Raw genomic sequence first — 16,078 nt, 5'->3', positions numbered from 1 at the left:
TTTCCTATTTGGAACCAGTCTGTTGTTCCATGTCCAGTTCTAACCGTTGCTTCCTGACCTGCATACAAATTTCTCAAGAGGCAGGTCAGGTGGTCTGGTATTCCCATCTCTTTCAGAATTTTCCGCAGTTTATTGTGATCCACATAGTCCAAGGCTTTGGCATAGTCAATAAAGCAGAAATACATGTTTTTCTAGAATTCTCTTGCTTTTTCGATGATCCAGCTGATGTTGGCAATTCAGTCTCTGGTTCCTCTGCCTTTTCTAAAACCAGCTTGAACATCTGGAAGTTCACGGTTCACATATTGCTGAAGCCTGGCTTGGAGAATTTTGAGCATTACTTTACTAGCATGTGAGATGAGTGCAATTGTGCAGTAGTTTGAGCATTCTTTGGCATTGCCTTTCTTTGGGATTGGAATGAAAACTGACCTTTTCCAGTCCTGTGGCCACTGCTGAGTTTTCCAAATTTGCTGGCATATTGAGTGCAGCACTTTCATAACATCATCTTTCAGGATTTGAAATAGCTCCACTGGAATTCCATCACCTCCACTAGCTTTGTTCATAGTGATGCTTTCTAGGGCCCACTTGACTTCACATTGCAGGATTTCTGGCTCTAGCTCAGTGATCACACCATCGTGATTATCTGGGTCATGAAGATCTTTTTTGTACAGTTCTTCTGTGTATTCTTGCCACCTCTTCTTGATATCTAATGATTCTGTTAGGTGCATACCATTTCTGTCGGTTATCGAGCCCATCTTTGGGACCCCATGAATTGCAAAACACCAGGCCTCCCTGTCCATCACCAACTCCCGGGGTTCACTCAAACTCATGTGCATCAAGTTGGTGATGCCATCCAGCCATCTCATCCTCTGTCATCCCCTTCTCCTCCTGCTCCTAATCCCTCCCAGCATCAGGGTCTTTTCCAATGTGTCAACTCTTCACATGAGGTGGCAAAATATTGGAGTTTCAGCTTCAGCATCAGTCCTTCCAATGAACACCCATGACTGGTATCCTTTAGGATGGACTGATTGGATCTCCTTGCAGTCCAAGGGATTCTCAAGAGTCTTCTCCAACATCACAGTTCAAAAGCATCAATTCTTCAGTGCTCAGCTTTCTTCTCTTTGTGAGAGTCCAACTCTCACATCCATACATCACTACTGGAAAAAACATACCCTTGACTAGATGAACCTTTGTTGGCAAAGTAATGTCTCTGCTTTTCAATATGCTATCTAGGTTGGTCATAACTTTCCTTCCAGGGAGCAAATGTCATTTAATTTCATGGCTACAATCACCATCTGCAGTGATTTTGGAGCCCAAAAAACTAAAATCTGACACTGTTTACACTGTTTCATCTATTTCCCATGAAGTGATGGGACCAGATGCCATGATCATAGTTATTCTATATAAAATTTTTTCCACTTCTGCCACCCATTTTGTCAGTAAGTACTAAGGATTCATTCATTTCCTCTATTTTCTTATCCAGTAAGAAAAATGCTTAGACAATAAAAGCTATTATGGAAAATAGTCCAGAGAAAAAACAAAAAAAGGTCAGTAATAACAGTGAGATCTAGATTTTGGTAACAGGCCTTGAATCGAAGTAGAAAGTTTAGTTGGGGAACATCTGTCTGAAGACCCCTTACAAATAGCTGTGAAAAGAAGAGAAGTGAAAAGTAAAGGAGAAAAGAAACATATATGCATTTGAATGCAGAGTTCCAAGAAGAGCGCAGAGAGATAAGAAAGCCTTCCTCAGTGATCAGTGCAAAGAAATAGAGGAAAGCAAGATAATGGGGAAGACTAGAGATCTCTTCAAAAAAATTAGAGATACCAAGGAACGTTTCCTGCAAAGATGGGCTCAATAAAGGACAGAAATGGCATGAAACAGAAGCAAAAGATATTAAGAAGAGGTGACTAGAGTACACAGAAGAACAATACAAAAAACATCTTCACAACCCAAATAATAACTATGGTGTGATCACTCAACTAGACCCAGACATCATGGAATGTGAAGTCAGGTGGGCCTTAGAAAGCATCACTATGAACAAAGCTAGTGGAGGTGATGGAATTCCAGTGGAGCTATTTCAAATCCTGAAAGATGATGTTATGAAAGTGCTGCACTCAATATGCCAGCAAATTTGGAAAACTTAGCAGTGGCCACAGGACTGGAAAAGGTCAGTTTTCATTCCAATCCCAAAGAATGCTCAAACTACCGCACAATTGCACTCATCTCACATGCTAGTAAAGTAATGCTCAAAATTCTCCAAGCCAGGCTTCAGCAATATGTGAACCGTGAACTTCCAGATGTTCAAGCTGGTTTTAGAAAAGGCAGAGGAACCAGAGACTGAATTGCCAACATCAGCTGGATCATTGAAAAAGCAAGAGAGTTCTAGAAAAACATCTATTTCTGCTTATTGACTATGCCAAAGCCTTGGACTGTGTGGATCACAATAAACTGTGGAAAATTCTGAAAGAGATGGGAATACCAGACCACCTGACCTGCCTCTTGAGAAATTTGTATGCAGGTCAGGAAGCAACGGTTAGAACTGGACGTGGAACAACAGACTGGTTCTAAATAGGAAAGGGAGTAAGTCAAGGCTGTATATTGTCACCCTGCTTATTTAACTTATATGCAGAGTACATCATGAGAAATGCTGGACTGGAAGAAGCATAAGCTGGAATAAAGATTGCCGGGAAAAATATCAAAAACCTCAGATATGCAGATGACACCACCCTTATGGCAGAAAGTAAAGAGGAACTAAAGAGCCTCTTGATGAAAGTGAAAGAGGGTAGTAAAAAAGGTGGCTTAAAGCTCAACATTCAGAAAACTAAGGTCATGTAATCCAGTCCTGTCACTTCATGGTAAATGGATGGGGAAACAGTGGAAACAGTGTCAGACTTTATTTTGGGGGGCTCCAAAATCACTGCAGATGGTGATTGCAGCCATGAAATTAAAAGGCACTTACTCGTTGGAAGGAAAGTTATAACCAACCTAGACAGCGTATTAAAAAGCAGAGACATTACTTTGTCAACAAAGGTCTGTCTAGTCAAGGCTACGGTTTTTCCAGTAATCATGTATGGATGTGAGAATTGGACTATAAAGAAAGCTGAGCGCTGAAGAATTGATGTTTTGAACTGTGGTGTTGGAGAAGACTCTTGAGAATCCCTTGGACTGCAAGGAGATCCAACCAGTCCATCCTTAAGGATATCGGTCCTGGCTGTTCATTGGAAGGACTGATGCTGAAGCTGAAACTCCAATATTTTTCCACCTGATGCAAAGAGCTGACTCATTTGAAAAGACCCTGATGCTAGGAAAGATTGAGGGCAGGAGGAGAAGGGGACGACAGAGGATGAGATGGTTGGATGGCATCACCGATTCAATGGACATGAGTTTGGTGATGAACAGGGTGGCCTGGCGTTCTGTGGTTAATGGGGTCACAAAGAGTCCAATACGACTGAGCAACTGAACTGAACTGAATAGAATTTTAATTTTAAAATTTCATCCATGAAGCCTTTTAGTGGAAGATTGTAGACATCTGTTATTTAAAAAGTACCTATTAGTAAACACAAAGAGCTGAACACACATGTATAAAGAGGAGCAAGTAGTGAATTGTAGATAGATTGTTCTTATAGAAGAGTAAACTAGAAGGTTAATATGATAGCAGAACAGAAGGTCTTACACCGGAGGAGCTTTTTTTGTTTTTCCCCTTTAAATTCAGTGGAAAACTGCTGTAGACTTTTACAGATGGGTATTGGTCAGTCAAACTCTTTTGAAGATGAAGCAGGTATAAACTTGATAACTAGATTGAAAAAGTGAGAAATTATAGACAGGATACACTTAGACAATTATAGAAATGATCCAAATCTGAAATAAAACCTAGGTATAAGAAGATTACAGACAGCAAGAGCGGAAACAGCAGTAATTGAATGTCATGAATGTGAGAGGTAAACTTGACCAAATAATTGGAAAGATATTAGAGACATTGATCCATATGAAAATAAAAAGAGACTTGTTTCAGACTTTTCTCCCTAATCAGCAGTGATTTGTTTCTCTAAGACAGGAATAATGATAAGGTTAGGATGTAAAGCATATAAGGATTAGTCAAGAAGTTATAATTCTGCCCCTATGTTCTTAAAAAAAAAAAAAAGATTTAGAAAACATGCATATGTTTTAAAAGTGAGAAAGCCAAGTGAGTAAGCACTCAGTTTTTCAGAGTTGGAGAGCTGTAAAATGTCCGAGGATGAGCATTAAAGATTCCTAAAGTGTTTGTAATGTTCTTAAGATGTATTATGGATTTATTGATGTTTTCTTAGTTTGTGTACCATCATGTGTTATATATATAACATATAGATAGATATATATACACACATACATATATACTTTTATGATCAGAGCTTTTCATAAATGCAACAGAATATTTAATATTTACAGAGTTTCTTTGAGAAAGCTTTTCACAAGTATTACCATTTTGCTTTTTTAAGCTTTGCTTGTAAGAACAGAGAAATACTTGCCAAAAAAAACCACTGCAAATGAGTTTTGACTGGCTGAAGCCATATCTGCCCTCAGAGAGTTATGAATCCCCTCCTCTTTGAATGCACACCTCTTTCGGGGCAGAAGGCTTGGTGTCCACTCCCAAGATGCTGGTGTCAGTAAGTCTGCTTCATAGAAAGAAAAAAAAAAAAGATGAGTCTCACAAGCAGAGAATTGACAACCAGTCCATTTTCATTTAGATTTATCTACATGTTAACCAGTTCGCATGCTTACCTCCATCCCTCTTTCATTTAAGGCCTTCTCTCTGAATTATATCTTTCAATGGATCTTAATTTAATGAGAATTTGTTATTGATATAATATCTGAAAATAGTTTTGTTTAGTCTTCTTTTTATAAAGATAATTTTTAATTGCAGTAAAATATACATCATGTAAATTTATCATCTCAAACCTTCTTAATTGTACAGTTTAGTAGTGTTAAGTACATTCACATTGTGTAACCAATCTCCATAACTCTTTCCATCTTACAAAATGAATCTCACCCCATTAAGAAACAACTTCCCATCCCCCTTCTCATTTTCTAGAAACCACTATTCTATTTCTATGTCTCTGAAACTACTATAGGTACCTCATATAAAAGGAATCATCTAGTACTTACCTTCTTGTGAATGGGTCTTTTCTCTTAGCGTGCTATCTGCAAGTCCATCCATATTGTAGCATGTCAGAATTTCCTTTCTTTTTAAGGCTGAATAATGTTCCATTTTATGTATGTATCCCAATTTGTTTATACATTCAACAGTCAATGGATGTTTGGGTTGTTTCACTTTTTGGCTATTGTGAATAATGCTGCTGTGAACATAGGTGTACAAGTAGCTCTTTGAGACCTTTGCATTCTTTTGGTTATATACCCAGAGGTAGAATGGCTGGATCACATGGTAATTCTAATTTTTTGAGGAACTGCCATACTATTTCCAACAAAGGCTGCACCATTTTACGTTCCTATCATCAGCTCACAAGGGTTCCAGTTTCTTCATATTCTTGCCAATATTATTTTCTTCTTCTTCTTTTTTGTTGTTGTTGTTCTTGTTTTTTGTTTGTTAGTTAACTTTCCATTATTAGTAGTTGTCATCCTACTTGTGAATGGCTTCCTTGGTGGCTCAGATGGTGAAGAGTCTGCCTGCAATGCAGGATACCTGGGTTTGACCCCTGGGTTAGGAAGATCCCCTAGATAAAGGAATGACAACTCAATCCAGTATTCTTGCCTGCAGAATTCCTGGACAGAGGAGTTTGGTGGACTACAGTCCATGATATCGCAGAGGGTTGGACATGACTGAATGGCTTTCACTTTCAATTAATAGGCGTGAGGTGGAATGTACTTGTGCATATGATCACATTTCCTAATGATTAGTGATGTTGAATATCTTTTTGTGTTCTTGTTGGTCATTTCTGTATCTGCTTTAGAGACATGGGTATTGAGTCATTTGTGCTTTTTTAAATCAATATTTTGTTGTTGAGATGTAGTTTGGAACATAATGTTGTTGAATACAAATTCAAAGTTTAGTGTCATTTTTTCTCAATCCTTTCCAGATATTATTTTACTATCTTTTCACATCTCTTGAGAATCTCTGTGTTTGTCTAATTTGTCATTCCTTTTTTTTTTTTAACAGAATATATGTTTTCTCTCTTTCTTCTTTTTCCTCATGACTGTTTTTATTTAGCCATCTAAACTTTACTGTACTGGGCCATCTCTTTCATCAGTGCAGGGAGAAAACACCCTCAACTATTGTCTCTGTTATTTTTTCTAGCCTAGTCTCTATGCCTTCCTTCTGAAACTGACTAGATGTGGTAAGTTATTTGTTCTAACTTCCAACTCATCTAATCTTTTTGTTTCTGTTTTCTTTGTCTAACAGTTAACTGTCTTGCAGTTCATCAGATGTCTTGCAGTTCACAAGTTGTCTTGCAGTCACTAGTGTCTAACCTGCTGGTTAATCCATCTAAATAATTGTTCTTTTTAATATTGTCAAGTTATTTTGCTTCTCATTTATATACATTTCAAGAAGATTTTTAAAAATAAATTATTGCAAAAAAATAAATTATTGTACCTTGCTTATTATTTTGAAGTATTTTTTTTCCTTTAAAATTACCCACTCAATTTTCTTTATGTTACACATAATAATTTAAAACCATGTAGGCTTTGGGAACTTAAACCTACTCTTTATTTTTCTCTTATGTCTTATTCTTTGTGTGTGTTTTAATTTTTCTGATCTATTATGAGAACAAATTCAGTGTAGAAATTGTAAATGCTTGGGTGGAGAAAATTGTTTTCTTCCTTAGAGGATTTGAATTTGCTTTTTTTGGAGAAAAAGGAGTCATTATAAGCAAAGAACCATTCTCCTAGACAAACAATGGATGCATCTCTTGCCCAACCATAGGCCTATGCTTAGATTTTTATCTTTCATACCCAGAAGAGGGACAGAAAAAATGTTTTATATTTATTTAAAGAATCATACTCCTTTTTAAGCAGGCATATCTATATATATATAGATATATATAGATATATATTGTTTGTTTGTTTGTTTGTTTCTTTTTTAACTCACCTGAGGATGTTGACCATTATTATATCTGGGAATTGCACTTGTTTAGCTCTGCTACTTTTTGTTGGTTTAAAGACTGAACACTCTTGCACTGAGAAACTAGTAATCCAGGAATCTCTAGATTTTCATTACAAATTGTTGCCTCTATGGCCTCACCAACCTCTGTATTCCTACTTGGCTTCCTTTATGATTTTATGTAACATACAATTGTGTATTAGCATTTAGATATTTTTCCAACTGTCTTATGATCTCAACAACACATTTCAAAGTTTTAATTTATCATACATCAGGGAATTTTGTGGTGGTGGAAGAATTTTAGGAATATCTAATCTGTCTTACTTTAAGAAGTGAGAGTCATTAGAAATAAGAAATTGAACTTTCTGAAAAACTTGCTCAGAGATCTTGGCTTGACTTGAAAACAGGAGTTGAATCAATTCATTATTTCAGTATTTTTATCAAAAAAACCCAAAAATATCATTAAATGTATTGCAGTTGTTATTCTTCCCCTGACCCCTTTATGGTGAACTTACTAGGACATTCCAAAACAATAAGACTTGGGCAGTAATCATGGTCAAAAAAGACATAAGTTTTATTTTAGACATAATGCTGATAATTAGAAGCTCCAAACTAATGGACAGAAGAAGGGTTAGAATAGAAAATGAGAATTGAGATTGCCTGAATATGTTTAGATGTGTACTCCTGAAAATACTCTTGAGGATCTTACATCTGATATTTTTAACTTAGCTCACATATCCTTATAATTATAGTTTGTCCATATTATGAATTCATCAAAAGCTATTTATTTTGAAGGCAATGTTGTGTATGTTTGAGGAGGAGAGCTATAAAAATAAATTAGCAAAGGCCTATCTTCAAGAAGTATATGTGAAAGTAGTAGTATGTTCACATATAATTATCATGTTACATAGAAAAGGATTGACCAGATATAGTCTTATTGAGTTAGATAGATGGAGAAAATCTTTAAGACTGGAACATATAGAATTAATTAGGGTTTTGTGTTTGAAGGGCAATGTTGCCTATCAACTAGACTATTTTGCATGAGATTATAAAAAAATAATAGGTATGAGGTCCAGGTAATTCTATATAGATTGGAAAGATCAAGACAAGTATGGAAATCTGAGAAAATGTCAATATGACTCAAGGGTAAGATAATGGGTCAAAAATGGTGAGAAATAAGGTTGGACAGACAGTTATATTCAGATTATATAGAAAGCCAGGGTAAGGAATTCCAGCATCACTTTGAGTGGTTGGAAGCAATCAAATACCTTGGGACAATTGAAGGTCATGATACAGAGCTCTCTAGTCAGAAAAATAACCTGAAGGCAACTAAATCAACTGCCTGAAAGAGGAAGAAGATTGTATGCTATGCAATATTAAAGCTAGAAATAGATTTGAGAGAGCATGGACCATAGAATTGACAGGGAAAAGACGCTTACTCCTTGGAAGGAAAGTTATGACCAACCTAGATAGCATATTCAAAAGCAGATACATTACTTTACCAACAAAATTTCGTCTAGTCAAGGCTATGGTTTTTCCTGTGGTCATGTACGGATGTGAGAGTTGGACTGTGAAGAAGGCTGAGCACCAAAGAATTGATGCTTTTGAACTGTGGTGTTGGAGAAGACTCTTGAGAGTCCCTTGGACTGCAAGGAGATCCAACCAGTCTGTTCTAAAGGAGATCAGCCCTGGGATTTCTTTGGAAGGAATGATGCTAAAGCTGAAACTCCAGTACTTTGGCCACCTCATGCGAAGAGTTGACTGACTCATTGGAAAAGACTCTGATGCTGGGAGGGATTGGGGGTAAGAGGAGAAGGTGACGACAGAGGATGAGATGGCTGGATGGCATCACTGACTCTATGGACATGAGTCTGAGTGAACTCCGGGAGTTGGTGATGGACAGGGAGGCCTGGCGTGCTGCGATTCATGGAGTCACAAAGAGTCGGACACGACTGAGCGACTGATCTGATCTGATCTGAAATAGGCATTAATAACTTATATTTGAGCTTCTCTGGTGGCTCAGACAGTAAAGAATCTGCCTGCAATGCAGGAGACCTGGATTTGATCTCTGAGTTGGGAAAATACCCGGTGGAGGCCATGGCAACCCACTCCACTATTCTTGTCTGGAGAATCCCATGGACAAAGGAGCCTGGCAGGCTACAGTCCATGGGGTCACAAAGAGTCAGACACAACTAAATGCTAAGCACAACATACAGATTGCATTTGGCTATGCTTTCCAATTTAAGAGTGCAATGCAGTCTTTAGGTTGTATGTTTAGGAGTCATTTAGAAACAAGTGAATAAATTTTGAGCAGCAGAGACAGCAGGAAAAAAATAAGCAAGCAAACTTTGGATAACATGTATTTTAGAGGAAATAAAAACTTTATTTTTGCAGTACCAAGCAATTCAAGATAAAAAGGCAGAAAACATTAAATCCTTGGATTGGCAAAGTATCCCTTAATCCTGAATTAAGCTACATAAACACACATCATCTAATATTCACAAAATCCTATGATTTATCTATAATTAGCCTCATTGTGCTGATAAGAAAAAGAAGCCAAAATTTAAGTGACTTCATTAAAGACAAAGAATAGGCACCCAACCTAGAACAAAAGCCAGAAATTCTCATTATTGTTTCTCAGTAACCAATTAAGTCCAGAGAGTAAAGGAAAGGAAAAAAATATCCTGAGTGAAGCAAAATAAATACTTGACATTGAAGGTCTAGCTTTACAAAGATGTTGTGTTATTATTTTTTCTTATTGTTTCTCAATGAAAGGGAGACTGAATGAGAATAAGTAAAAATACAAATAAATTTCCAGCATTGGTTTGAGAAATGAAGTTTGTATTTAAAATCTGCCAACTTAACAGAAATTAATGATGAAAGGTACCTTGCAGAGTGAGAAGTTGCTGCTTAGAGGAGAAATTAAAACATGGGGAATACTTTTTAGGACACTGTGATTACAAGTTATTTAAAAATAATGAAATGAATATTGAGCAGGAAAGCAGGCTCTGTCAAGACTCAAGTTTGTAAACTTGAGGTTGAGCCTCCTGTGCCAGCAAGGCACGTCACAGCTGACCCAGAACTGCCAGGAATCCCTTTTTTTTTAAACTTTGAACTAGCTGGCAAATTTTACAAATCTGGAGTTTTCACATTTTGAAAATGACACCTTTTGCTTGATGGCATCTTTTGAAAATTATAAAAAGGGAAGATGTAGCAATTAGATGGGCTTCCCAGGTGGTACAGTGGTAAAGAATCAGCTTGTCAATGAAAGAGACACAGGAGACACAAGTTCACAAGTTCGATCCCTGGGCTAGAAAGATCCTCTGGAAGAGGAAATGGCAACCTTCTCCAGTATTCTTACCTGGTAAATTATTTGGACAGAGGAACCTGGCAGGTTATAGTCCATGGTGTCACAAAGAATCAGCCATGACTGAGCACAGACCAGACAGAAATTAGATGAGCTAAGTAGCAGCCACTCTGCATTTCTAGAAGCGTTTTGCATGGAACTGCTGCTCTGGAGCAGTAGCTGCAGCACTTGGTATTAGTTTTAACTTGCAGAATCTTAGGTGCCTTCTCAGATCTACTGAATCAGAATCTTCATTTGCACAGTCTCTAAATGTCTGATAAATTTGAGTATCAGGAGTCTGGAGAACCCTAAGAGGTACAGCATGCTAGCAAATATTAAAACTTTTTAAAATAAAATACCCAGTTAATGCATTCAAATGCTACAAATTGAGAATTAAACTGGCCTTGTGTATGACCAACCCAGACAGCATATTAAAAAGCAGAGACATTACTTTGCCAACAAAGGTCTGTCTAGTCAAAGCTGTGGTTTTCCAGTAGTCACGTATGGATGGGAGAGATGGACTATAAAGAAAGATGAGTGCCGAAGAATTGATGCTTTTGAACTGTGGTGTTGGAGAAGACTCTTGAGAGTCCCTGGGACTGCAGTGAGATCCAACCAGTCCATCCTAAAGGAAATCAGTCCTGAATATTCATTGGAAGGATTGATGTTGAAACTGAAATTCCAATACTTTGGCCACCTGATGTGAAGAACTGACTCATTGGAAAAGACCCTGATGCTGGGAAAGATTGAAGGCAGGAGGAGAAGGGGCCAACAGAATATGAGATGGTTGGAAGGCATCACTGACTCAATGGACATGAGTTTGGTTAAATTCTGGGAGTTGGTGATGGACAGGGAGGCCTGGCATGGTTCAGTCCATGGGGTTGCAAAGAGTCAGACACGACTGACCAACTGAGCTGAACTGAATTGTGTATCTGTTAATATGTTGAAAAGATTTCCTAGTATCCATTATTTTAACACTTTATTTTTCATTTGTTTCTTTAATTAAAATGTGCAATTATATTTAAGCCTACTTTCCATCATTTTTTAAAAAGATGCCCAATTGAATAATCAAGTAATAGCAACCCAAATATTCATATTGGCTGTAATGAATAAAAACATAATTAGATTTCAGTAATTTCTATAGAATCCACATTGGAGGAATTTTAAAAGGGTTTCAGTTTCTTTGCTCATATCTCAGTCAATTTCTGCTAATTATCCATTTTAAAGATGTTCAACTCTCTGATAATTCTTTTCAGAAAGTTGAATTGTTTTATTTAATTTCAGTAACAAATTGGCACTTAACAGATAAAATGGCCCATTTGTTGATGGCCCACAAGTACTTTCTCCTGACTATAAAGATGTACTACCAACTAGAGAAGCTATTACTCTAATTTGAATTTTGGTCACCTTGGCCCATAGGACTGCTGCCTGCATCTGCTCCTTAGTGTTTACTAGCGAATCATTGACTGTTAGTGCAAATTTAATGCTAATTGTTACTTCAGGTTTTCAAATGGCTCAGCAGTAAGACATTAATGATTATTCATGCCTTAAGAAGGGCTGATAAGGGAATGAGATTACATCTTGTACAATTTTAGCTAACAAATTAAAGTGTAAATTAAATTTTCCCTGAGACAGAAAATAACTGACTTGGAAAGCCAAAACAATGAGACATTTCATTCACTTGTGATTTTCTCTTTCCTGTTGTACAGATATTCAGAGTATCAGAGGGTTAACCGTGGACTGGGTCTCACGTAATTTATACTGGATTAGCTCAGAATTTGATGAAACACAAATTAATGTGGCAAGACTAGATGGCTCCTTGAAAACCTCAATTATCCATGGAATCGATAAACCACAGTGTCTAGCAGCTCACCCAGTCAGGGGGTAAAGTATGATTTTTTTTTTAAGTTTTTCAAAATTTTATACACCTTTGCTCTGATATTATGTAAAAACTTTGTTGAATTCAGAAGAGACACACATATACATATGTGTATATACATATAAGCTATACAGTAAAAAAGGCAAATGTGAATATGGACATTATAGGTGATCCTGGGTTAACGATTTCTGCTTTCTGCATGAAATCAAGTTTTTACATATTACTGTAAAATTTTATCAATTTATGTTTATAAAGAGTGACAGTTCAGAATGAGAAAAAGAGAGAGAGAGGCCTAGAAAAGTTGTTAATTTCATTTCAAATACCAGTTGTTAATAACATGTTTACTGTGAGTTGATGTTATGGTCACTGCAGATTAGATCACATTCTCCCATCTTCTGGTTAGTCTTCAGGAATGCATGTAGAGAACTCATGTAGAGCTAAAAGAAAGTCTTTCTCCGTAGTGCTTTCAACAGGAATGATTGAAATGACTTTGTTTCCTTCTCTGGTACCTGATATTTCTGAATCAAGAGAATTAACATTGATGAATGATTTTAAATGGAAATAATTTACTGTAGTTAAAGTTAAGGGCTTCCCAGGTGGCACTAGTAGTAAAGAACCCGCCTGCCAATGCAGGAGACATAAGAGCTATGGATTCGATCTCTTGTGCAGGAAGATCCCCTAGAGGAGGGCACGGCAACCCACTCCAATATCCTTGCCTGGAGAAGCCCATGGACGTTTGTGGGTGTAGAGGAGAAACAAGTGAGATAATGGGTCTTCAATGATAGGAAAAAGTAAGAGTGGTACTTCTTCCCAGGCAAGTGGCTCAACAATTTGGAGACTTCTTGGAAAAAAAAAATAATCCTGTGCCAATAATTTAATATTAACTTAGTTCTTCAACAGATGTTTCTAGTCAACAAGTAGGTCTATATCTAATATTTTTAAACCATATCTCTTTTGAATTAAGGAAACTCTACTGGACAGATGGCAACACAATTAATATGGCAAATATGGATGGCAGTAATAGCAAGATTCTCTTTCAAAATCAAAAGGAACCTGTTGGTAAGTTTTATTATATATATATTTTTTTCACAGTTAATCACTGCAGTTTTTAATATGACAAATCTGTACTCATACAATGGATCTTTGCTCTTGAGCCTGAAAGAAAATATTGTAGATTGATAATATAAATTAAATCATAAATTTATTGATTTTATTGAATCTATTTGGTTTATGTAGGGTAGGAAGGAAACATTTTTTTCTGGAGAAGAAGTTTTTTTTGATAAGATAATTTTTTATAGTATCTCAAGTATAGAAGTTGCTTAAAACTTAAGGTAATTAATACATATAATATCTTATTCTCACTGATGAATACCTTATACACCAATTGCTTCAGTGGCAACATGATGTACTGAGGCTTCCTCTGATCATCATTGTTGTGGCATTATTAATAGTTACAATGATTTGAGTTTAAGCCTTTAATATTTAATTTTCAGCAGTTTTCATTTACTCTGCACGGTGTTTATTTAGTTTTTTATTCTACCTTTGTTAACCATTGTAAATCATCACGTGAAACTTCATGGTGCTGAAAGAGAGCTTTGAGTCATTTCCATAAATGATTTTTGAAAATCAAGCTACAAGGATTCTTCTAGAAGATAATGTTACATATTTGCACATAGATATCTATACATTATGCTAATCTTTTCAAACAGTAATCACTTTCCTCATCTTCTCTTATACTTCTTTGAGAGGCCTGAATTTGTCATCACAAAGTACCTTTTTAAAAAATCCAACAATGAACCTGGATTTTTATATTATATTAAATGTATATATATAAAAGAAAACCATAATTTTGCTTTGAATTAAATACTATATATTTTTAAATCTTGGAGTAAAATTACTGTACCATGGAGCTTTTCAGCACTAATTTCTTAGTTTTAGAAATGTGGAAATATACTTACTTGAAGTATCTCATTTTTAATAGTGATGATTCAATAAAGGAATAATATTAAGATTTACAATAAATGGGAATTTTTATGTGGTCCATAGAATAAGCCTCTGATGTAAAATGATACTATTAACAACTCTTTTCGGTCCATAGAATAAACCTCTGATGTAAAATGATACTATTAACAACTCTTTTCTTTGGACTGTTGGTTCTAAGATGTGATACACAATTGAAATTCAAGGTAGTGTTAGAAATTAAAGGCAAATAGAAATGCTAATACTTCTGTGTAGAAGATGATAGAACAAAAGAAACAAGGGATTCTACAAGATAGGACCCATACAAAGGACTTAATTTGGACTAAAGCAATTTAGTCAGTGCTTATCTGGAGTTGTTCAGAATATTTAAAATGGAAAAGTGAATGTGATTGAAACAGTATGAGCAAATAAAGTTCTTACATTGTAATGCGGTAGCCATAAGTTACACCAAAATAATTCACATGCTTGTTTTTATAATGGGGAAAGCCTTATCTTTCTTAATACTAAATTTCCATTTTCCTACTCAAAATAAATTAAAGAAGAGCTATATATGTATAGCTTATGTAAGGAAAGTTTGTAAGGAAAAGAATTACTGCTACTATATACACTTTGTAGTTGGCCCATCAGATGTCATACACCACATACTGTTAACTGTGTATGGATGATGATTCAACACCATCATTTATTTTAAAGGTACAACATCACCATTTAATATTTCAACATCATCATTAAAATTTTAAAATAAATTCAAAATGACACCATTAAATATTAATTTGTGTGAGATATACTATTTTCCCAGAAATAACCCAGAACCTTATTACAAAGCACATTTGAAGTCAGGATTCATGAGTATAGATTGTGAGTTAGATATTCAATAAACAGATTTTCATTATAAGATTTTGTATTCAGCCTGTAGATAAAAATTTGACATTGTTCTTTTTCCTTTAGGGGAACAGGAACCTAAATCACTTTAGATTCCACTAAGTGAATTTATCCCACTGACCTTGAGCAAATTACAGTTAGCTTGGTTGTACTTGCTTTCCTCATCTGTAAAATCAAGGCAAAATGCCTATTTTTATAAAGTTCTCATGAGGATTAAATGAGGAAAACTTATGAAAAGAACAGCTGGCCTTTTGTAATAGAACCTATCAGGAGTAGTAGTAGAAGGTATATTGGGTCCCATAGACTGGAATTTGAATGATTTGTCTACAATATTAAGTGCGTATAAAAGAATTCAGTGAAGAATAAACATAGAACAAAATCCACAGAAATGTGGCAAAGGAATATATGTAACCAAGTGGGCCTCTGAGATGAACAAACTTTTATGCACATCTGAGGATTTAACTCTATATTGTCTTGATGTTGATGCTCAGAGGCAAACACGTTTGAAATACTCTTCTGCTCTCAGATTTTGTCAGCATATCTGCCCCAGGGCAATAGACAGCTGTGTCCTCATCTTGCTTTATTACAGGCATTGGTTGAAAGTTCCTCCCAGTAACTTAGGTTACTAGTCATGTTTACCAAGTGTTAAGATTGCTGGTCTCTGTGACGTTAATGACAGGCTGTGTTGTCCATTGGTAAATGCGTTCCTCTTGCTGTTTCTTCTCCCTTCCTTGTCTAAGCTTGTGGTCATTTGGCTCTGTAGGGGAGGAAGAGGCTTTCCTATCACTTTCTAGGTTCTTTTGGCTGGTCTAATGCATATATACCTCGGAGATATTACAGCTTCAGTTCTAGACCACTGAAATAAAGCAAATATGACAATTAAGTGAGTCACACAAAAAT

General features: G+C 36.0%; 1 protein-coding gene across 1 annotated transcript in view; it reads left to right on the top strand.

Moving 5' to 3' along the window:
* LRP1B (low density lipoprotein receptor-related protein 1B) overlaps window positions 1-16,078 on the top strand; it is a 1,806,191-nt gene that overhangs the window by 1,090,614 nt on the left and 699,499 nt on the right. The window contains exons 30-31 of the mRNA XM_010853706.1: window positions 12,147-12,321; window positions 13,281-13,375. Of these exons, the coding sequence (XP_010852008.1) occupies window positions 12,147-12,321; window positions 13,281-13,375 (270 nt within the window). The remainder of the gene's footprint in view (window positions 1-12,146; window positions 12,322-13,280; window positions 13,376-16,078) is intronic.

This window comes from Bison bison, unplaced genomic scaffold, assembly GCF_000754665.1.
Source record: "Bison bison bison isolate TAMUID 2011002044 unplaced genomic scaffold, Bison_UMD1.0 scf7180017864330, whole genome shotgun sequence".
Classification (NCBI taxonomy): domain Eukaryota; kingdom Metazoa; phylum Chordata; class Mammalia; order Artiodactyla; family Bovidae; genus Bison; species Bison bison.
Note: the sequence above shows the minus strand (reverse complement) of the source record. Positions and strands in the feature narration are given on the sequence as shown.